The sequence below is a fragment of the Prunus avium genome, chromosome 1 (assembly GCF_965620075.1).
Source record: "Prunus avium chromosome 1, drPruAviu1.hap1.1, whole genome shotgun sequence".
NCBI classification, from domain to species: Eukaryota; Viridiplantae; Streptophyta; class Magnoliopsida; order Rosales; family Rosaceae; genus Prunus; species Prunus avium.
The window spans coordinates 18340303-18363528 of record NC_142284.1 but is presented as its reverse complement, the minus strand read 5'-3'; the positions used below and the strand labels follow the sequence as shown (position 1 = coordinate 18363528).

Sequence of the window (23226 nt, the reverse complement as noted above, 5' to 3'; positions counted from 1 at the left end):
TTGTTTTCTCCTCTTGTGTTATCTTACTTCACCCCATTTCCTACACAAGCCAATGGACAAGAGATAGGATATCTGATTGTCCTCCACGTTCTTCCCTTTAGTCACCACTTAGACTAAATGTCAGATCAAGTAGGTAAATAGAATCCAACTCAGCCACCTCCCACTTACACCAGAAAATGGAGAGTGATATCTTTGAAATAAGATAACCAATTAGCCATGAGTGCTCTCCCAACTATCCAGCAGGTAGTCAACGTTCATTTAACTCAGAAGTGACCCACTAAGCCTCTGAAATCTTGTGGAAAGCGATAGCCATTGAAAACACTGTTGAAAACGCGTAAGAAATCGTCACAGCACGACTGGGACGACCGGTCGCCAGGAACTGGCGACCGGTCGCTTTTGGTTTTTTTTTCCCCAGACCTTGAATCTGCTTCTAAACGACCGGTCGCAAATGCTAAGCGACCGGTCGCTAGCTTCCTGCGACCGGTCGCAAAGAACTGGCGACCGGTCGCTCGTTGATGTTGCTCCAGACTTCGAATCTGCTTCAAAACGACCGGTCGCAAATGCCTAGCGACCGGTCGCTTTTAGGCAGATTCAAAATCTTCCTTTCAGCGCCAAAACCAACCTTGTATCCTTAGGTGAGCCATTTTCCCAACACCCATCTGATGGTCATGACAAGAAAAGACCTCAGGCTCAGCAGAGAAATTTCTCTTACTGATCTTTGAAGAAACTGAGCACACTCTCATTCTGATGTGCCGTGTGCTAGCAAAACATTGGAATTCATGGGTTCATGGCTGAGAGAGAAAAGTATCCATCTTTTGGCCTTTACCAGCCGGAGAATCTTCGAGTCTTAATGCTCCTCCTATTCAATTTTTTCATTCGTATTCTTGCACTTGACTTCTGGTTGCAACAAAGTCCAAGCTAAAGATTTTGTCACTTTCTTAGGGTTTGATCAATCACCTGTGACACTGTGGTCTAGAACATAAAAGCTTTATTTAAAATGTTAAAAACAATTAAAAACATAAAATTAATAGTTCATCTGTAATAAAATTAATCAACCCAACCATTAAAACATTTCTCAAATGCAACTCCCAAAAAAGAAAAACGCAAAAACAAGGTGACATTACTTTTTCAAAATTAGTTTCTTCCACGGCATAAGGGAAATACAATTGATATTCCTCTAAGTTCTTGTGCCCTAATATCCTTGAGTAAGAGTAAACTTGCAACATAAGTATCCGCATGATTGTCAAGATAACAATGCCCCGGCAACCTAACTCTGGTTTCGTTGATTTGCTTCGTTTGAAGATTGAATATAGCCAGATAACGTCGATCATTCTTTCGGTACTCCAAAAGGAGTTCATCATTCGTTTTAAAGCCCAACGGTACAGGAGACGTTCCAGGAAACCAAACAGTGTGCAGCTTGTGTAAACACTTCTCCTGGAGAACCCATATGTCGATGTGGTCGTCTCGCCCACTTTGCAATAATAAGCAAACTGACTCCTTGTACGCATGAATGTGATTGAAACCATAGTATTGAAGGGTGTTGTCCCAAATAGCCTCCGGCAGTAACACTTTTTCAAATACCTCACTGCCGGTATCGAACGACACAAGATGAAAGCTAAAATCCTTTTTCGCTTGCATAATCCAGTATGCTACCCCATTAGAAACTGCATGTCCAGAACTCCAATTCATGGAAATTATCCAAGGAGGAAGTACACCAATGCTCTTCCAAGAGTGTGTACTTAAACTGTAAACCTCCATTTCAATGTAGTGCTGAAGATAAGTCGTTACCAACCTTACTACTTTGTAGTCGTTGAGCCCGGGGTTGAACCCGAATGCAAGAACACATCGATATTCGAATTTGGGAGGGCAAGAAAGGTTGGTGACTGGAAGGCGGACATATTTCATTATTGATGGGTTACATATGATTACAGGACTATTCAAATCCGGACTATTAGATGATAGACAAAGTAAACCATTACTTGAACCACGTAGTCGTAAACCTCCCATGTCCAAGCATCTTGCCTTAAATGTTTCGTTAAAGAAAATGGAACGGCGAATTTTGGGTTTGCCTTCAGTGCACCGGAGGCCAACTAGAAAAGCATGGTTAAGGTTTTTGACATAACTAACATGTCTGCCAATAAAACTCGAGCTTCCAATCAAATCATTCCATGACTTGAAAACACACATAAACCGAACAAGGGATTTTACCGGTAGTCTTAGTAGGATGTTGATCAAGATTTCTTCGGGGATGTAAATGGAATTCTCGCTGCTTGTGGACCTCATCCTGAGGAAGATACAATAGAGAAAATAAATTAGAAAACAAACTCGGGAAACAAATCTAGACCCAGTGCTACAGGGAAGAACAAGAAAAAGGAAAGACGTTTATAAACAGTTCTTGAACTTTCAAAATCTCATACCAAAACACACATGTAATGTGATAACTGTTAGTCAAGTCATAAGAGTTAGGCAAGTAAGTTAGGCAAGTCATAATTAGGCAAGTCATAGTTAGGCAAGTCTTAGTTAGGTATGTTTACATTTTCCATGTTTTAGGGAGACACAAATCCTGGAAATGCTCCATGGTTTTGTATACTTGTTTGTAACTAATAGTTACCCTTTCTACATTGTGTATAAATATCTCCATGATAGCAATACAAAGACATAAGGGAGAATTCTCTGCAAAACATCTATTATTCCTCACTCTTTACTCTCTCAATTACACTATATTTGACATGGTATCAGAGCAATCGATTTTGGTTGCCTCTGCATAACCTTATCCTTGCCTAATCTCTACTTACCCTTGCTCATACTTTGCTGCTGTATTGCTCCTACCTCTACCCTTGCCTTGCCTCTACACTTTGCTGAAAATTGTGCTCTTGTTTGCTGAAGTTCTAAGCTATCTTCCGCTGCATCTCTTTACCTCTTTCCTGTACCAATTTTCCAGCACCAACTTTTCCTCTTCCCAGCATCAATCTCTTCACCTATTTACCTCATGGAAGACACCACCAACTCCACTGCCGACTCCTCTAAGATCGACTCCACCAAAAGCGACTCCACAACTCCACCACTCCGGTCCTCTCATGATTACTCTCAAATTACTCCTGATAAGTTGGATGGGTCCAACTATCCTGCATGGTCTCGTAGTGTTCGCTTGGCCATCACTGCTCGTCGTATGGCTGGTTTCATTAATGGTAAAAAAATTGCACCTGCCATTGATGATCCTAGCTATGAAACTTGGGATGAAGACAACTGTTTGGTGCAGTCATGGCTCCTCAATTCCATGACCAAAAATGTACGTGCCTTATTTGACCATTGCTCAACGGCTTATGCGGTGTGGGATGCATCTCGGAAGACTTACACTGTTACTCAGAATAGCTCCAAGTTGTACCAACTCCGTCGCCAGTCCGTCACCACCTCTCAAAATGGTGAGCCTGTGAATGTCTTCTATGAAAAGTTACACATCATATGGCAGGAAATTGACAGCCTCCGTCCCTGCAAACATACCAATCCCGATGATGTGGCTCTTCATCAACAAGCACTTGAAGTTGAACGTGTGTACGATTTTTTGGGAGGACTCGATCCCAACTTTGATTCCGTTCGTAGTCGGATTCTTGCTATGAACCCGCTTCCAGCAGTCATTGAAGCTTATGCACTTGTGGTAGAAGAAGATAACCGACAATCCTCCATGCTTGGCGGGGGAAGTGCAATGGCCGTCAAGCCCTATCGACCACCACACCGTACGTCCTCCGGATTTCCCCCCCGGGGTCCCAAAACTGACGATGCAAAGGGAACTCAGAAGTGCACTCATTGTGGTGGTAATCATCTTGTTGAGAAGTGCTTTAAGCTTCATGGTTATCCTGAGTGGTGGGATGCTCTCAAGTCCCGCAACAAAACTCCCAAGGCAGCATGTGTTATAACTACCGATGCTTCTCCATCTTCCACTCTACTTTCTGACTCCGAATCAGGTACACGACCCACTACATGGATAATTGATACAGGTGCCACTGATCATATGACTTTTGACTCTACTATGTTTTCCACATTATCTTCTAAGTCTTGTCATCCATACATTACTAGTGCCAATGGAGTTCCTTCTAATGTTGCTGGTGAAGGAACTATATCACTTTCCCCTTCCTTATCTTTATCTCATACACTACTTGTTCCCTCCATCAATTGCAATTTGCTGTCTGTTGGAAAATTACTTGACTCACATAATTGTTATGCCACATTCTATCCTTCCCATTGTATTTTTCAGGACCTCACGACTCACGCGACGATTGGGCATGGTAAACGAAGAGGGGGGTTGTATTCCTTGACGGTATCTCCACCACCAAGGGCAGCTCATACTCATAGTTCCAGCTCACAAGCTCGAAATCAACACCAGATTTGGCTCTGGCATCGTCGTCTAGGGCATCCATCATTTGGCTATCTTCAACGTTTGTTTCCGTCTTTGTTTCGTGGCTTAGATAATCACCAGTTTCAGTGTGAAACCTGTGTATTGGCCAAAAGCCATCGAACTGTTTTTCCCTTAAGTGATAATAAGACAGAATTTCCTTTTGATTTGGTTCACTCTGATGTTTGGGGTCCTGCTAAAGTCTCTTCCAATGGCAAAAGATGGTTTGTTACATTTATTGACGATTGCACTCGCATGACTTGGGTATACTTACTTGCTCATAAAAGTGATGTTTCCGCTGCAATCCGTGAATTTCATGCTATGATTACCACACAATTCCAAGCCTCCATCAAAGTATTCCGGTCTGATAATGGTGGGGAATATGTGAACAAGGTCTTGGAACAATTTTTTCGAGACCACGGCATCATTCATCAAACCTCCACACCTTTTACTCCACAACAAAATGGTGTCGCAGAGCGAAAGAATCGACAATTACTTGAGGTTGCTCGTGCATACATGCTGGATCAATCGGTCCCTCACTACTTATGGGGACATGCCCTCCTTTCTGCAGTCTATGTCATTAATCGAGTGCCTAGTAGTGTTTTGAAGTTTGAAACTCCACTGAACACCTTGGCTCGTCACGTCTCTCTTCCCACAGTCCTCAAGTTGCCTCCTCGCATATTTGGTTGTGTTGTATATGCTCATGTTCCATCTCATCAAAGAAGTAAACTGGACCCTTGTGCCATTCGTTGTGCGTTCGTTGGGTATGGATCAAATCAAAAAGGATACAAGTGTTACCATCCTCCTACTCGCAAGCTCTTTGTCACTATGGATGCCACATTCCATGAAGATTTATCATACTTTAAAACTGTTACGCCCCCTTCTCTTCAGGGGGAGAGGAGGAATGAAGAGAAGGAAAACAAGGCTCAAGAAGAAAATCAAGTCTGTTCAAAAGCGACCGGTCGCCCGGACCTCAGCGACCGGTCGTCGTGCTCCAACAACACTGAAAATCGTCCTGAAACGACCGGTCGCCTCCCAGAAACGACCGGTCGCTTTTTCACAGAGTCAAAAATGCCGGAAACGACCGGTCGCCTTCCAGAAACGACCGGTCGCTTTTTCACAGAGTCAAAAATGCCGGAAACGACCGGTCGCCTTCCAGAAACGACCGGTCGCTTTTGTACAGATTCAGAAACGACCGGTCGCCCAGAAGCCAGCGACCGGTCGCCGAGACTTGAAACTGGATATCTGGACAGCAATGAAGGTACAGAAACATTATCGTTCTTATTTGGTGAAGATCCCGGAGATGACAATCCAAATGTTTGCTGTGATCAACTACAAAATACAACCCCTTCTTCTCAACCATCGGACCAATCGTCTCGTGATGAAGAAACACTCGAGGTAATTCCCGAACCACCTAATCCTATACCATACACTCTCCCACCTAGGACCACTAGAGGAAAACCCAAACCTCAATATTGTCCTGACCTTGCTGCCAAGTCTAAATATCCCATTAATAACCATGTTTCAACTCATAGATTGTCAAAGTCATATGCATCATTTGTCAATCAATTATCTACTGTATGTGTTCCAAATAAGTGGCAGGATGCTATAACAGATTCCAGATGGGCTGAAGCAATGGCAATTGAAATGGAAGCTCTGGAAAAGAATTCTACATGGGAGATGGTTCAGTTACCACAAGGGATGAAACCAGTTGGATGTCGGTGGATATACACTGTTAAATACAAAGCTGATGGATCCATAGACAGATACAAAGCTCGATTAGTAGCCAAAGGGTATACACAAACATATGGAATTGACTACCATGAGACATTTGCACCTGTTGCCAAGATCAACACTGTTCGTGTTCTAATGTCATTGGCTGCAAATCTTGATTGGCCACTACTGCAGTATGATGTAAAGAATGCGTTCCTTCACGGGGACTTGCAAGAAGAAGTGTATATGGAACCACCACCAGGGATCTCTACGACATTCGGTCCCAACACCGTTTGCAAGCTGAAAAAATCACTATATGGGCTCAAGCAGTCGCCACGAGCTTGGTTTGGAAGATTCACTGATTCCATGAAGCGTTTTGGATACTCTCAGAGTCACTCGGATCACACTTTATTCTTAAAGCGTCGTGGTAACAAACTGACGGCCCTCATCATCTATGTTGATGATATGGTGGTTACCGGTAATAACAATGAAGAAATGAAGAATCTGCAGAAGCTCCTTGCTAGTGAATTTGAGATGAAGGACTTGGGTGAGTTACAATATTTCCTTGGCATAGAAGTTGCTAGATCAAAACATGGCATATTTCTATCCCAACGAAAATATGTGTTAGATTTGCTAACAGAAACTGGAATGCTTGATTGCAAGCCAGCTGACACACCTATTGAGCAGAACCACAAGTTAGGGATGTATCCAGATCAAGTACCCACTGACAAAGAAAGGTATCAAAGGTTAGTTGGGCGACTGATCTATCTGTCACACACACGCCCCGACATAGCTTATGCTGTAAGTATGGTGAGTCAGTTTATGCATCAACCGAGTGAGACACACATGAATGGAGTAACTCGGATTCTGAGGTACTTGAAGGCTGCCCCTGCAAAAGGATTAATGTTCTCCAAACATACACATATGTACCCGGAAGGATACACAGATGCTGATTGGGCAGGATCCATCACAGATAGACGGTCTACATCTGGATACTTTACATTTGTGGGTGGCAACTTAGTCACTTGGAGAAGTAAGAAACAAAAAGTTGTGGCTAGATCAAGTGCTGAAGCAGAATTCAGGGGAATGGCTCAAGGAGTGTGTGAATTGCTCTGGTTACGGAGATTACTGAAGGATCTTGGAGTTAAACCCTTAAAAGCTACAAACTTGTACTGTGACAATAAAGCTGCTATCGAGATAGCACATAACCCAGTACAACACGACCGTACCAAACATGTGGAAGTCGACCGACACTTCATCAAAGAAAAGCTTGAAAGTGGTATAATTAAGTTTCCGTTTGTAAACTCGGAAAACCAACTTGCCGACATTCTGACAAAGGCCGTATCAAGTAAAGTTTTCTATGCCTCACTTGACAAGTTGGGCATGCGTGATATCTTTGCACCAACTTGAGGGGGAGTGTTAGTCAAGTCATAAGAGTTAGGCAAGTAAGTTAGGCAAGTCATAATTAGGCAAGTCATAGTTAGGCAAGTCTTAGTTAGGTATGTTTACATTTTCCATGTTTTAGGGAGACACAAATCCTGGAAATGCTCCATGGTTTTGTATACTTGTTTGTAACTAATAGTTACCCTTTCTACATTGTGTATAAATATCTCCATGATAGCAATACAAAGACATAAGGGAGAATTCTCTGCAAAACATCTATTATTCCTCACTCTTTACTCTCTCAATTACACTATATTTGACAATAACATAGCATGCGGCACATATCAAAATCACTTTCAAGAGAGAGAAACGCACACGTACTGTTTTATGTCGAGTGTTTTTCAACATCAAATTTTTAACCAATCATGCTTTAATATATTAAATGTATGCAGCAAAGAAAAATATAAGCAGTGGCAAACTTAGACAGAAGACAAATTGTTGTTTCCTTGGTTGGAGCAAGAACTCCGTACGTGAAAAGCAAAATCTATGAAGAAACCCAACATATCTAAAGAAATACACCCTTACCTGAGAAGCTTGGCTATCGATTATGAGATTTCAAGACAAGGGAAGGGACCATATATATGGGAAAGGAGAGAGGGCAGGGAGAGAAAAATAAAAAACCTTGACATCTATATATATATTGGATCAATGGAAGAAACATACACCTTACCTGTTTTAAGATGTTGCTGACCAATCAGAAAAGCTAACTTCCAAGTTGAAAAAGGAAAGGTCAATCTGACCACAAAACCTTTCTAACAAATAATATTTTCGATGCAATATAAAGATTATATTGGGCCGATTGTAATAACCCGATGGACATGTAACATTATAAACCTCTAATTGATGATTACATATGCATATAGATGACGCAACATGACAATAGATTGATTAAAATCTTAGCTTAGAACATGTAACTCTAGAATCCACCAGGAAGATATGAGGAAACCTTAAAGTTTATTTGATAAATTGGAATAACAAAACATAACCCTAGCCACGAGTTAAATCTGTTTAAGCACTCCTAGAAGGGATTAAACAAGGAATTAAAATAGGAAAATAACAAAGTTTCCAAAAATTGTAAAAACTTTAAAGTAAGATTTCGGGCTAGAAACTTTAAGATTAATGCTTTTTTTTTTTTTGGTCAGAAAGATTAATGCTATATTTGCTGACGACCTTATTATGTGGTAGCTGATGTGGTCATGCCATGTCAATTAATGAATACTGCCATGTAGATTTTATTTTTATTTATTTCTTCTTCTTTTTTTTAATAATTATTAAAAACAGAAACTAAAAGTGAAAAAAAAAAAAAAAAAAACCCTAAGCATCCCTGGAATTTTCGTCTCCAACGCTCCCTTCTTCCTCCATCAAATTTACCAATCCTCATCCTCCATTGTTGCTGAAATTTGAAATTAAAAATTAAAAAAAACCATAACGTCTATAGCCTCACATCATTCTCTACTCTGTCTCTCTCATGCCCTCCCTTCCTCCTCCAAATCTATCCATCCTCATCCTCCATTGTTGTTACTGAGAGTTGAGTTTTTTAATAAAAAAGAAATTAGAGTCCCTGGGCTACTGCCAGTAAGAACAATTTGGGTGGGTTGAGGAATGGAGAGGTTTACTTGTCAATTAATCTCCAAAAGCCTGTCTCACAAAGAGGTTGAATGTTGAGGTACAGACTCAATTCTTAGTGTAGTTAATTCCTTTCACAGTGGAACAATAATGGAGAATGGAAATGGGTTGATTTGATGGAGGAAGGGAGTGAAGGAGAAGAAACGTAGAGACGCAGGGTTTTTTAGTTTCTGTTTTATTGAGAAAACTCCAAATCTCAGCAACAATGGAGGAAAGGGATGGGTAGATTTGATGGAGGAAGAGGGGAGCAGTGGAGCCAAGTCCAGAGACCCTTTAAAAAACAAAAATCACTTTTATTTTTGTTTTTAATAATTATTAAAAAGAGGAAATAAATAAAAAATAAAATCTACATGGAATGACCACATCAGCTGCCACATAAGGTTGTCAGCAAATGTGGTCAATCTTGTGTGTCTAAATAGCATTACATGAAACTTTAAATACTCTCACCCTTATAATTTAACAATTTAAAAGAAGAAAAAAAACCTTGATAAAAAAAGAAAAGGAACAAAATATCAATTGATTATGAGATTTCAAGACAAGGGAAGGGACCATATATATGGGAAAGGAGAGAGGGCAGGAAGAGAAAAATTAAAAACCTTATATATATATATATATTGGATCCCGAGCCTCTACATTTAGAATTCGTACATATACCCGCATTTTGTGAAATCTAAGCGACCCAAATAATCTGATGGAAGAAATATACACCTTACCTGTTTTAAGATGTTGCTGATGCTGACCCATCAGAAAAGCTAACTTCCAAGTTGAAAAAGGAAAGGTCAATCTGAACCCACAAAACCTTTCTAACAAACAATATTTCGATGCAATAAATGTGATAAGATATCAATTGGCACCGGAAGAACCGCAATAAGAGCATCCACAGTGAGGGGGTGTAAATTCGGGGGTGTAAAGCCACTTTTACATTCCATTTACACCTCGGGAGGGTGTAAATATGTTTTTTTGCTCCAGTGGGGGGGCCGGGGGGGGGGGTGTAAATTCGGGGGTGTAGCCGTGGGTCCCAAGCTTTTATGTTGACTTTTCTTTATTTTTCTTCTCTTTTCTCAAGTGGGTCCCGCCTGTAAGGGATGTAAAAATGGATGTAAATATACATTTTATTTTACATCTCCATGGTGGTGATGTATATTTACATCCATTTACATCTCACTATTGGAGATGATTCCGGTGACTCGGGGTGTATATTTAACATACACCCCCCCACTGTGGATGCTCTAAGAGATTTGGGTTTATCTATGCAAAAACATAAAATAAAAAGAAAAAACCAAACACTCTCTTTTGGTTGTCCTAGGTAGAGCAGCTAGTAGAAAGGAATAACATTCCAACAAATTATCTCTAAATACAAATTTTCACAATTTCTAAGAAAATCCCACTATCTTCCCAAATTACCTCTAAATACACACCCAGCAAAAAAATAAAAAATAAAAAACTCATCAACCGCATACCCCACACTCGACACCCAATCACAACTCCAATTAAGCAGTACATCTCAACTATTCAATATATATATATATATATATATATATATATATATATATATATATATATATATTAGTCAATGATTGAATATAATATTATGACATATGCATCTCATCAACTATTCATAAAAACATATTATGATCAAACAATATAATATTAATGTCATATGCAATGTTCTGCAATTTTTATTTTTATTTTTTTTGAAGAGAAATGATGTATTGATAACAAACAAAATTACAATAAGTCTTTGATCACAACATCCTCAATAATTATGGGAGGAATCCCAAACCAAGAAATAATCTCACATTATATACCCTAATTGACGACCCACAAGCCACTATTTGCTTATAGTATTTAGGGTTTGTGAAGAGAAAATGAGAGTATAGTAGGTTTCTTGGATTGAAAAGAAGAGTAGTCTGGCAATATGGTGTAGAGGAGTTTGTGTTTTTCTAAAACTTAATATGAAGAGTGGTGGGGGGTTTGTGTTTTTCCAATCACACAACATAATTAGTAATATAATCACAAGTTTGACCGTACAATTAATGTCAAGCGCATGTCAAAAATCAAGCTTAGTAGTCACACAGGCCAAAATAAATAAATAAACATTAAATATAATAATAATAAAAAGCCACAAACCTCAAATCATCTAATTATCAATACTGTTACACAAATCATAAATCAAGCCACCCATTTAAGATACTGTTGCTAAAAGGCTTGTATGAACAACAAAGATATTCATCTACAGACCCAAATGATTCTTAAGGGTAAGGAATGGTGGCAATGTGGTTATGAGCCACAGTTCCAATCCACAGTTTGCCCTTTGCTTCCCTAACTTCACTCACAAGTTTCATAACGGCACCCTTTTGATCCTCGAGAACTTCCAAAATTTCCCCCTTCTCATTGAAGAGGGAGATCAATGTGTACATCTTCATCCCCATAAATCGCGCTAAGTAGGTCATTCGGATCGGCAAGCGAAAGTAGACACTTCGTATCCATGGATTGTGAGAGAGGACTTCTTGTGCTGGGGTCCTGCAACAATCTATGGCAACCCAGAATTGGCCTTTCTCATTTATTCTTATGTTGTCTGGAAAACCTGGAAGGTCAGCAACAAGTTCCACTGTCCCATTTTTAGGACCCTCTAGCCAATATTTCATTAGCCTGCAAAAATTCAATCAACCAGTAGAAATATTGGTTGGAATTAAATTGTACCCAAGGTACTAGCTCAAATTGGAATATATACTCAAGCTGATTTTCATAAATGGGGCATCTTACACACACACACATATATATATATATATATATATATATATATATAATTATTATTCACTACAAGAAAAAAGCCCTTTTCGACTATTAAAAAAAAAGTGTGTTGTTAAAAGATATATATTGAGTTGAAACCGATATGGTGGGTTAAAGACATTTTGTCACAAGGTATTTTTCTTGTAAGGATTTTGCTTTGAGTTTGGCAGGAATTCCTTAACTTTTACAAGACTAGTTGAATATAGAAATTAAACTTGGGACATGTTCAAGCTGATTTTGATAACTTAAGATTCCTAGCTTTGTCCTCCACGAAAAAATCCAAGGCCTCAGGTTTTATTATTATTACCTGCAGTTGGTGGTCTCAGTAAAGAGAAGGAAGGTTTGGTCCTTAGAAAGCTGCAACCCATTTGGAAAAGCCAAACCTTCCAAGACAATATGAGTTGTTTTGGTGGGAGGATCATATCTCAGAAGCCTGCCAGTGGATTCTCCTTCCAATAGTATAAAGAAATGGTTCCTGCAATTTGATTAATTTCCACTAATTAATTAGGATCAGTAAATCAAATATATATATGTATTTTTTAATACAAATCTATTGGGAGGGGAATTCAAAATTGGGTGTAAGGGACGGGTTTACTATCCTAACCAACCGGCTTACCCATGTCTGCCCCAAATATATGTAGTTTTTATATATACTTACACTCTGTTGTATCTCTTGCTGGTATCAGTGAAGAAGATTGAGCCATTCTTGTGAATATCAAGGTCATTTGCAAAAAGAATAGGCTTCCCTTCCACATGGGTTGACAGAGGAGTGGCAAGGCCTCCTTGAGGGCCAACAACCAAAAGACCATAATAGGCATCAGCAATGTACAAATCACCACTCTCTTTGTCAAATCTCAGGCCAAGTGGACGGCCACACTTCTTCTCATGCTTCCATTGCTTGTGTGTGGTTGAGTCAATGCCTTTAGCACAAACCTGCTTTGACCTTTTAAGGCCCACATCCACTATAATTAATTAGCATTTTATAATATTATAATTAAGAGAAATAAACATAATGACAAAATGTCACATTAATGAAATAAACCACACACACCAATTTGTTGTTACAAGCGCAAACGTTTCCCAGCCCAAGTCGTTGCCCATCCATCTAACAATGCGTCCATCAGCCAACCCTGTGTAAGGGCCACGACCCAAAGCATCAAACTCCAAAGACTCAGGACCAAAAACTTCATCTTCAAACTCCAACTTCCCAAACCCTAACCTGCTCTCATTGTCCCTTGGCCACCTCTCCATGACTTGCTTGTATGGTGCAATGTTGTGCTTCACTGGCCTAAATTCATGGTCTCCTAGTGGGCCCATTTGCAGTGGGTCCATGACAACAAATCCCATAACTAGAACTAGGAGAAGGAGGATTGGGTGCTGCAACAATGCTTCATCTCTGAGCAAGAGTAATTTTTTCTTCTCCATGTTCAAGAGAGAGAGAGAGAGAGAGAGAGAGAGACTAGCAGAGAGTTTGGGTGGTGTCAAATGGTGTTAATGTTATGGTGATCAAGAAGAAATCAAATGGGTTTGGAGTTTTATAAAGGTAGGATGTGATTGGTTGAATTTGATATGGGAAGGGGGTTGATAGGCATGCATTGTTTGTGATTGGCTATGTGGTTGTTGAGAGAGTAGGTTGTCTTTTTGTTGGCCATGTCTTTCGCATTCGTTTCTTATTGTGGTGAAAACTACAAAGGGTATCAATTTTGGGTGAGAAAGTGTGTAGATATTTTGGTCATGAATGTCATCTGAACATGTTTATAGCAATCAGCTATACATTGTATAGCATGTTCAGGGGTTGATAGCATGCATTCTTTGTGATGGCTATATATGGTCGAGGGTAGGTTGTCTTATTTGCCTAGTCTTTTGCATTCATTCTTATTGTTGTGGATATCATACTACGTACAGAAGGTATCATGCATATGTAGCATTTTAGTCATGAATGTCTTAAAACATTTTACTTACTAGAAAGAAAAAAGCATACTCGGGAGAGGCTGCTCACTCTGCTCACTCACTAGGCGCCTATAAGAACATGAGCGACTGTCTTTAACATAGTAATATTTGACTCTAAAGATGATCGTTTAGGGGAAAACTGACCGTTGATTTTTATGATCACACATATGGTATACAAGATATCCGTCTCTAGGTATGTAAGAAACAATGGAGGCCTGATTGTTCTTCATGTTTGAACATATATCTTTAAGTTTAAGGACCGGTTAGCGGCAGCAAATCAACAACTTGAGAGGGAAAAAATGGGGGTACCTTTTTACAGAGATGAAACTGATGTGGTTAGACTAAAATAGTTCATCATTACACTAATACTTTACATTTCCAAAAGTTATCTGCAACTTCCTTTGTATAAGGAATTTCACTGTACACAAAGTCAAACTATTCATATTCAATCCTTTTCAGCCTTAACTTAATTTGGGGAAGATGAAGATGATTCAAAAGCAGCTTTATGTCTCCTCCTTATAGCTTGCTTGTAATGATTCGTCTTTCAACAACTTACGGCTAAGTGCATTTAGCATTGCCCTTGAATATTGACGAGAAGCCATTTTCCAGTCCGTGCCAGTTTTCATCATCGCTTTGAACTCTTCGAAACTTATACGTCCATCCTAGTAAAACACACGCACATAGACACACACGAGAAATAAGTAAAACGAAAAGTTGCCATACCACTAATCCGATGTTCGCATACTGTTATGATGTTAATCCTAAATTCTAAACTCTAAAATGATATCCGAAAGCAGAAAAATGAAGTTGGTACCAGCAGTATTACTCAGAAAGCAAATGAGTAGGGTTGAGAGTTACCTTGTCCAAGTCAACATCAAATATGATGTCTTGGATAACCTGCTCATTAGCAGGGCCAAGTTTGTCGTCTAGCAATGCTTCTCTCAACTCATCGAACTCAACATAGCCGCTGTCATTCTTGTCAAAGTAGGTAAAAGCTTGATGGAGAAGTTCATCGTTGTCTATCTTTCTCAAGTGAACTGACACAACAACGAATTCGTCACAGTTCAGTGTGCCGGTTCCATCACCATCCGCCTTTTCGACATATACAGGAAGGTTGTTAGATAAGAAAATATAATACAATGATAATTAAGAAAAAAATTGGATGATGGCTACTATAAGTAAAAGACATATACAGAGCAACAAAGGGCATTCATGAGGATATATATGCGTAATACGAATTGAAATGGAAGCGCAATTCATAAGTTCTGAATTTTATACTTTCAGAAGTTTAGAAATTGATAGAAAGTGAATGTGGAAAAGAAAAGAAAAAGCATGAAAAGGTGTCATGCAAATAAACTCACAGCATCCATTAACATCTGCACATCAGGATCAGTGACATGGTGTCCAATCTTCACAAGACCATCTCTAAGTTCTTCAAAATTCAAGTTTCCATTGTTATCAATGTCCATCATATTGAATAACTGTCTGATCCCATCTATTTGATCGTCCGGCAAGTTGTCTGCCACCACCTGAAGCGACGAACAATTGAAATTAATAATGCTAGTACAAGAGCTACCTTTAGCAATTATGTGACGGAAAAGAGATTTGGGAACTTACTCTGAGAACTTTCTTCTTGAACTTATTCATCAATGAGAACTGCTTGATCCTTAATGTGACATTTCCTCCCAGAGGAACATTGGGAACTTGATTCGCTTTTCGTATCCAGGGATGATCTTCATATCGGATGCCAGAAAATTATTAGTATAATTTTTTACGCAGTCCAACTCAGAATGATTATGTGAAGGAAAAATAGACATTGCAATGGTAGTCAAAAGTAAAACCGAAGCTTGCTCTACGTTCATTTGGAGAAAATTATAAAGGAAGCTAAAATTCTATGAGCATCTGAGCAAAGAAAAAGAAAAGAAAAAAGGGTGTTCCGTACTTGAGCAAAACAAATTGCAAAAAAGTTATATAATTTTGTATAAAATCAAGCCTCTATAATTATTATTTATCTTTTATTACCTAATTAAGTCCTATTTACATAAATAGATCTACTGGCTCAAGTATGTCAAATGGGGATGGCTAGTCAATTCTCCATTTGCACAACTGGTAAGTAGTTTCTCAACCTCCTTATTTCTGAGATTTCCAAAAGCATATCATGTTTGTGCACAAGCATATGTAAAAAGTCACATACCAAGGACTTCTTCAACTCCAAGCCTGTTGAAAGGATTTGGATCAAGCATTCTCTTCACTAGTTCTTTTGCTTCCTCAGAAACCTTTTTCCATGTCTCCCTCTCGAAATCTATGCTACCCCGAACGATTGCCTGTGCAATTCCTTCCTCAGATTCTGGACTAGGTATAAATACAACATTAGAAGGCACTCTGGAAAATTTTATCGCACCCATTTTGTGCACATATCATATGCATTGAAATTAAACAGATATATCAGAATCAAATGTAAATTGAACCACCTCAAAAATTGAATATTGATTTACCTGCCCAAAATGGTGGAACTCCACAAAGTAGGATATAAAGGATAACCCCTGAACTCCAAACATCAACTTCAGGCCCGTAATTGCGCCGTAAGACCTCCGGAGCCATGTAATATGGACTTCCAACAATTTCACTGAATCTCTGACCTAAATTGGCCAGATTGTGCATCAGTCACATGAAAACCTAGAAAGCAATGAAACAGAACACACAAAAAAAACAGAGGAAGGAGCAGAAGTCATGTTTTAAAAGATACCTTTCTCAAAAAATATAGAAAGGCCAAAATCAATTGCCTTTAACTGAGCATTTTCACTGCTATCTGTAAACAGGAAATTCTCCGGTTTCAGGTCCCGATGTATCACTCCATTCTGGTGGCATACCTGCAAAAATTTGACACAAAATCATCATTTTTCAAGTGGCAATATATATATATATATATATATATATATATATATATATATATATATATATATATGTTATTTAAATTACTAAACTAAAAAATCAAGAGTTTGCCTTGCAAATCTCAAGAATTGTCCTGGTGACAGTGGCAGCAGCGCGCTCTGTGTAATGCCCTTTCGCCACAATCCTATCGAAGAGCTCGCCGCCCTCACAAAGCTCCATGACGAGATAAACTGCCTCTTTGTCCTCATAAGCCTCTTTGAAGCTGACAATATTCGGATGCTTCGGCAAACGGCGCATGATCTCAGCCTCCCTCCTCACATCCTCGACGTCAATCTCCGTCTTCAGCTTGCTCTTCGATATCTTCTTGCACGCAAGCAACTCCCCCGTCTCCCGGTGGGTGCATCTGTGGGTAATTCCAAACTCCCCTCGCCCCAATTCCTTGCCAAACTCGTACTTGTCGAAGATGTTGTCCCCTGCGGTCTTGTCCAGCACCCAGATGATGCTGCGGTGGTGGACAGCGGCCGAAGCCGCCACCGATGACTTGCGTGGCGAGTCGTGTACGCATTGAGGCAAGGGCTTGATGATATCTTTGCTTCGTTTGTGGTAGACGCCTGCCTTCGCAGGTGTGCATACGCAGCTTCCCATGAGAATGAGGTGGGGGTAATTTGGTCAATTAAGTTTTCAACAACCCATGGGGAGAGAGAGAGAGAGAGAGAGAGGAGGAGGGAGAGGGAGAGAGAGAGAGGAGCAGAATTCTAGAAGGCGAGAAATTGAAGACGCACACTAATTTTGGAACATCTTTGCGTTTGGGAAGTAGTTTTTGAAAAACAGTTCGTTTCGGTTTTAAGGCGTCCCGCCATTTTCTAATTCGAGCTGTTTGGTTACTGTCAGATTTGACGGCAAAACGTTAGTATTGTCCTTCTCTTGTGGACTCGTCCGCAGTAACGCCGTCAACTCAAGTCAAGCGTGGTCTAGGTGGAAGAAAAACTTCTTAATTCCAAAAATAGATGACAACAATCACCCTTGCCTCTGGTTTTTTTTTCCCTTCGTTTTCTCCTTGATATTTTGTTTAGAGATTAAAGGATCCTTGAAAATATAAAATCTTAGAGCATAACAGGGATCTCAAATACAATATGTCATATTTCAATTTGATGGTTGATATAGCAGTGAAATTTAGAAAGTTGCGTTCAGTTAGGGACGGCTTTGTTGTCAAATTTGCCGTCAACAACTCTAGCCTTAATTCCAGGTTGGATTTACGCACATCGGTTGGAAATGTCACTTGCTGTCAATTTTCAATTACCATTCACTTGGCCAATATCTCGATTGGAGATGCTCTTAGAAAGCAATAACACATCGAAGTACATGCATCAAACAAATAGCTTCAACTATAATTGGTACTTGATAGCTATGACCATCATTCTTTAGATGTTAAAGACTTGTTCTCGACTTCAAGTTCATGGGTTGGAGTTAACCACTATTAACAGAAACCCATATATGACATAATTCGTTAACACAAACCATAAATAGATTGAGTTAGTTTCAAACACAAATGACATGATTTTGTTGGCACCATCGATACAAACTTGTTTAACGAAGAAAATCATTAATTTCTCTCACTTCTTAATATTGGCTGGATATGTCTAGGAATGCCGAAGGGAAAAGCTAGCCCTTGGTCCTTCCTTTTAGGATGAGTGCACCGTGCACGGCGGCTTGCCACTACTAGGGCAAATTGTATTTACCTCTAGCTAGGTGTTTGTTCGTCAAGTTTTATAACCTTCAATTACACATGGAGTTCTTTACTGCATCAATGCCCCGGTACATTACCAAATATTTGGTGAGTTATGACCATTAAGGACATGCCTTATATCCAAATCCTTATCTTGTCCTTCCTACTAATGAGTGCTCATCTTGCTTGGAATTCGAAAAGCAAGTGGAAGTTCTAACTGAGGATCAAGGAGTATTGAGATGAGAACTAAGGGAAATTTTTATTGAAGCCTAGAGAGTATGAGAGAAATTATTATTTTTTTTTTCATCTCGACCATGCTTATAAAATGCATGATTCTATATATTTACACAAGAATCTAAATTATTAAGCTACTGACACTAAATTACAAAAAATTTAACTGGACTAAAAACGCTACACGAAAGTTGATGCTTGTGCTTAATGTCACATATATTGATGTATCGTAGAATTTTGTGTACATATGAGCCTAATTGGTAACCATGTACTGTTAGATCATCAAGCACATGATCACTTAAACCAACTGAGAGATAACTTTGAAAAGCACTAAAATAAAATTAGGTTTTACTACATTTTACCCCTTCAGATTTAGAGGTCCCATGATTTAGAAAATTGAGCATAGCAGAATGTACGGAAATGGAAACCCGACGGGTCATTTTGATAATACCCCAAACCTCACGTTGTAAAATACAGTTAACTCATGAAATTACGTAGACTTTCCTAACTGAAAGTGTGAGAATGAACGCCCCAACCTCCCTTCCTCTGTTTTTAGTGTACACAGACAAGAAACGAACACGTAACATTTTCTGCTCCAAGCCTGCAACAACAATTGTTAACGTCTTATATTTGTCATTTCTCAGACTCCTTGGTTGGCTTCTCAAAACTCCCAAGCCTCCTATCTCTCAAATTCCTCCAACTTTCTAGCTTTTGAGTTTCTGAACTTGGTTTTATCTCAGTTTCTTTGCTTGAAGAGCCGAAAGGTACCAATTCTTGGTTTTATCTCATTTTTTTTTTATTTTTTTATATGAGGTCAATTCCACTCTAACCAAGGTTCGAATCCCAGCATTGTAGATGTTACTTCAGTTTTTTTGTTTTTTTGTTTTTTGTGTTTGTCTTCAATCCTTTCTTATATACAGAAAACGATATTTTGGTTGATATCTAAACTTTTTATATATTTATAAAAGGTTCCATTTTTTAAATACTCTATACACACGCAAATAAAAATAAAATTATTTTTGTTGAGTGCATCTATAAATATATAGGATCTATTTTCGGCATCGTCCTAGGCCTTCAAAATCTCAACGTTGGCCCTGTTTATAGCGATATTCCTAATTACATGCCATTGAAAATAAGTACTTCTGTCAATTCTGGCTGTTGGGTTTTCTGGCTTTTCGTTTTCGGAAGCTTTTTTTTACGTTCAATGGTAAATTTATAATTTGATTCACTGTTGGCTGGAACACATTAAGCATATACTGGTCTCTATATGTTTGAATATTTTCTGCATAAGAGTTGCTTTTTTGTGTAGTTACATTGGTGATTGATTGCACCCAATATTTAATTCAATTGGAGCCTTCTTGTTGACCTATTCTATTCTCATCATCCAAAAGTAGTTGGATTTTGGTTTTGACATTCTATGTTTATATATATTAGATATTCAATTTCTTCAACCTTTGGACTTGGTGTACCTACAGACTTTGCAGGCTGCTGGTCTATGTGGGTGTGTATAATTTACAAATTCAAATGCTCTGAGAGTTGAAGACTTTACTTTCTTCTATCTTTATATCATATTGATTAATTTATGATCAATTCATATTCTACATATATATATATGATTTACATTTGTTGGTCTGTTTGGAAGTCTTCTGTGATTGCTGGTCTTAGTAGGCTTCCTTGAACTTTCCCTCATCTTTCCTCCACTCTTGTTTAATTTTCCTTTTTGTGTCCAGTCCTTTATTGTGATATCTTAATGTGACAGTGATCATTGCTGAAACTTCAATGAAATGAAATTCAATGGAACAGATAGATATTGTGATACTATGAAGAGGGTTTCCTCTTTGTCACCAGTGAAGAAGATGAATGTCTCAAACCAAAGAGAAGATGAGTATCTCAGACCAAGATCAAATGGTGCTAAAAGTGCACCCATTAGAATACGCTTGACGAAGGCAGGTCCTCGTCTATGCGAAAGCAGCAAGAAGGATGCGGCTGCAGCTGCTTTTTGCCAACCATCAGAAGAAGATCTTGATCTATACGAACAGTTTGGTAATGACAGAGAGTCGATGTGGTTGTCTACAGATTGTTCATCACCTTCTGCCTTTTTTAGAGAGTATAGGTGGTCTGATTCATTTCACTCAAATGAGCTGTTGTTACCTTCTTGGTTGTCATTGCTGACAAGAGAAAATCCTATGGAAGAGGCATCTAATTTGCCTATGCGGAAAGCTTCTCGAGATGAAGACAATAATTTAGAGGAAGATATGAAGGATGAAAAGATAGTTACTTGGCTACTTAGTTCAGCTAAAAGTGATGCAAATGCAAGAGGTTTCTCTGTAACCTCTTCAACTCCTCTTAGCACAAAATCTGATTCTTCTCAGAGTCTAGATTTCGAGAGGATAGGTTTTCGCGTATCTTTATTGAATCTTGATGGAGAGGATAACAAATTGATACCAGGTGCAGATCCAAAGTTGGATTATTTTCCGTCAGATTTTCCAAGTCCATCTTACAAGAGTAATTGGGGTCATGAATTTCAGTCATGTAATTTTAGTAGTGGAGCACAAAGTGAAACATCAGGATGTGATTTTTCATCAGAACATGCTTCTGAAGCTGCAGATTGCTTAGATCTAAATACTGATGAACCACTTTTCTGGCCATACGAACAGAAAATCGATTGGAATTCTGAAGCAACTTGGAACTACTTTTCCATGTCGCCGCGGAAGGATGCAAGTATAACAACTTTTGGAAGTCCACCAGATTCAGTTCAATTAAGCCACCATGATAGGAACATAGATCTCAAAGAAGGGCAGAGGAGAAGGCTAGTGTTCAGCTCAGGATCAGCAGCATCAAAGATAATGGAATTAAAACAAAGATACAACAAGGGTGCACGCAGGACCAATACTTTGCCTTCAAGGTTGAGCAGGGCAACCAAAACTTCTGCGAAAATTGTACCTTTAAACATGAAAGATGATACTGCAGAACTCAAAGATATAAAAGCTCATGTTGAAAGACCAGTCGGTATGGTTAAAGCTCCCGTAGAAGAAGGTTCTGCTTCAAAAGAACTTCCAATTGAGATGTTCTTGGGCCTTGATGAGTTTGACGGGCATGAGGGAGTTGATTCAGAATTTGATAAAGATGACTTCTCACTGCATCTGTCTCTCCGTTAGTTGGATCGTCGAGCGTCTCTCATTGAGCAGAGGGCCGGGGCATAAAGTAAAATCTGGAGAATGATAACAAGATTGGTCAATCTTTTAGCAGATATCTAGGTTCTTACGAGCTTAAATTTGGCTCTGGATGCCACTGTCTTACTATTTCATGGACTTGTTGTTCACTTTATTTCTTCATGTTTCCTTTCGTTTTGTTGCAGGCAGGATTCATGTGCGTCCAATGTACAGAGAAAAATTGATAAATGTATACAGACAACAAGTATTTCTAAATTGTGAGCATAAAATGACAGGCTTCACGTTATCCACACAGAACAAATCATGGCCTGCCTTGAACCTCAGCAGCACTCAAATAAAGTCACCTTATGCACATGAACAACTAACAAGACTAATTCAGCAGACATAGAGCTGTAGTTCACATCACTTGCCAATCAAATAATAAGACAATGGAAGGTACGTAGTAATTGTTGAACTATAAAAATAAAATATAAAAAAACCTATTTGGTAACATGCCGTATTTTTAGGTGAACAAAATGTCCTTAGTGTGCGGTTTGCGAGCGTGCCAACTGATGGCCACAGTGTTGAGAATGCAGATGTAGATGGTGCGCTGGATATGGACATTTTCAAACGATTACGGCCGGAGAAGGAACATTTCTTGATCTTAGGTTCTCCTACCTTGAAGACAAGACTCGGTGTGCTGCTTCAATCTACCAAATTATCGTGCTTGGTGACGGTGACTATGTGAGTCAGATGAATTGGATCAAGATAATACCATTCAATCCAGACTTTGAATTGAAAGTGGGTAGAACAGTCCCAGAAGATATGGTGCCCACAAACACAGCTTGTGAATCACATGAAAACAATGATGGTTTTGAAAAACTTTGTAAGAACAAAGCTCTTCGTAGCATGACGATGGATGTTACAATAAAAAAGCAGAAAAGGTAGAGGGTAAAAACATAAATAGATGTTTTACTAAATTGTAGAGAGAAAAAAAAAACATGATTGAACGTATGAATAAGATTACTAACCACTCATCAATCAATCAATGAGAGAAACTTGGATGCAGTTGCGGACCTATTAAGGCGCAAATAAATGCAGCTACACCTCCCCTCGCCGAAAAGGTCATTATAGGTGCTACATATTGCACATCTGCTCAACTTGGGAGGTTCACTATAGGTTTTTGATGAAAAGCCTAAACGGAGTCAGTCAACTGCACTGCTGTGTTTATGAGCAATGTGCTTGTTTTTTTTTTTAACTTTTAAATTATGGCCAAAATTACACATCTGCTAATAAATTCTTAGATCCAC

The 23226-nt window shown here is 39.0% G+C and overlaps 4 protein-coding genes across 4 annotated transcripts; 1 reads left to right on the top strand and 3 right to left on the bottom strand.

The window, feature by feature from the left end:
- Nucleotides 1-1134: 1134 nt before the first annotated feature.
- Nucleotides 1135-2283, bottom strand: LOC110772183 (putative F-box protein At1g32420). Its single transcript, XM_021976591.1, has one exon. The coding sequence runs from the start codon at nucleotides 2281-2283 to the stop codon at nucleotides 1135-1137; it is 1149 nt and encodes a 382-aa protein (XP_021832283.1).
- An 8974-nt stretch (nucleotides 2284-11257) lies between these two features.
- LAP3 (Calcium-dependent phosphotriesterase superfamily protein) lies at nucleotides 11258-13662 on the bottom strand. The gene is made up of 4 exons (XM_021976606.2): nucleotides 13017-13662; nucleotides 12624-12908; nucleotides 12273-12440; nucleotides 11258-11824 (listed from the first exon to the last, which is right to left on the bottom strand). The coding sequence occupies exons 1-4, from the start codon at nucleotides 13388-13390 to the stop codon at nucleotides 11425-11427; spliced, it is 1227 nt and encodes a 408-aa protein (XP_021832298.2). The 5' UTR covers nucleotides 13391-13662; the 3' UTR covers nucleotides 11258-11424.
- Nucleotides 13663-14205: 543 nt separating this feature from the next.
- CPK24 (calcium-dependent protein kinase 24) lies at nucleotides 14206-17612 on the bottom strand. The gene is made up of 8 exons (XM_021976605.2): nucleotides 16919-17612; nucleotides 16662-16785; nucleotides 16411-16554; nucleotides 16110-16262; nucleotides 15533-15648; nucleotides 15277-15444; nucleotides 14774-15007; nucleotides 14206-14577 (listed from the first exon to the last, which is right to left on the bottom strand). Exons 1-8 carry the CDS (start codon nucleotides 17450-17452, stop codon nucleotides 14419-14421), a joined length of 1632 nt encoding a protein of 543 aa, XP_021832297.2. The 5' UTR covers nucleotides 17453-17612; the 3' UTR covers nucleotides 14206-14418.
- A 2646-nt stretch (nucleotides 17613-20258) lies between these two features.
- On the top strand, nucleotides 20259-22182 carry LOC110772192 (uncharacterized). Its single transcript, XM_021976607.2, has one exon. It carries the CDS (start codon nucleotides 20549-20551, stop codon nucleotides 21920-21922), a length of 1374 nt encoding a protein of 457 aa, XP_021832299.2. The 5' UTR covers nucleotides 20259-20548; the 3' UTR covers nucleotides 21923-22182.
- Nucleotides 22183-23226: the final 1044 nt, after the last annotated feature.

Coding starts and splice junctions, on each gene's coding strand:
- LOC110772183 (XM_021976591.1), bottom strand. CDS start 2,283: ATGAGGTCCACAAGCAGCGAGAATTCCATTTACATCCCCGAAGAAATC.
- LAP3 (XM_021976606.2), bottom strand. CDS start 13,390: ATGGAGAAGAAAAAATTACTCTTGCTCAGAGATGAAGCATTGTTGCAG. Junction 12,909..13,016: donor GCGCTTGTAACAACAAATTG/GTGTGTGTGGTT, acceptor GGGCCTTAAAAG/GTCAAAGCAGGTTTGTGCTA. Junction 11,825..12,272: donor ACTGAGACCACCAACTGCAG/GTAATAATAATA, acceptor GAATTTTTGCAG/GCTAATGAAATATTGGCTAG.
- CPK24 (XM_021976605.2), bottom strand. CDS start 17,452: ATGGGAAGCTGCGTATGCACACCTGCGAAGGCAGGCGTCTACCACAAA. Junction 15,445..15,532: donor TCAAGAAGAAAGTTCTCAGA/GTAAGTTCCCAA, acceptor TCGTCGCTTCAG/GTGGTGGCAGACAACTTGCC. Junction 14,578..14,773: donor TTGATGTTGACTTGGACAAG/GTAACTCTCAAC, acceptor GTGTTTTACTAG/GATGGACGTATAAGTTTCGA.
- LOC110772192 (XM_021976607.2), top strand. CDS start 20,549: ATGAAATTCAATGGAACAGATAGATATTGTGATACTATGAAGAGGGTT.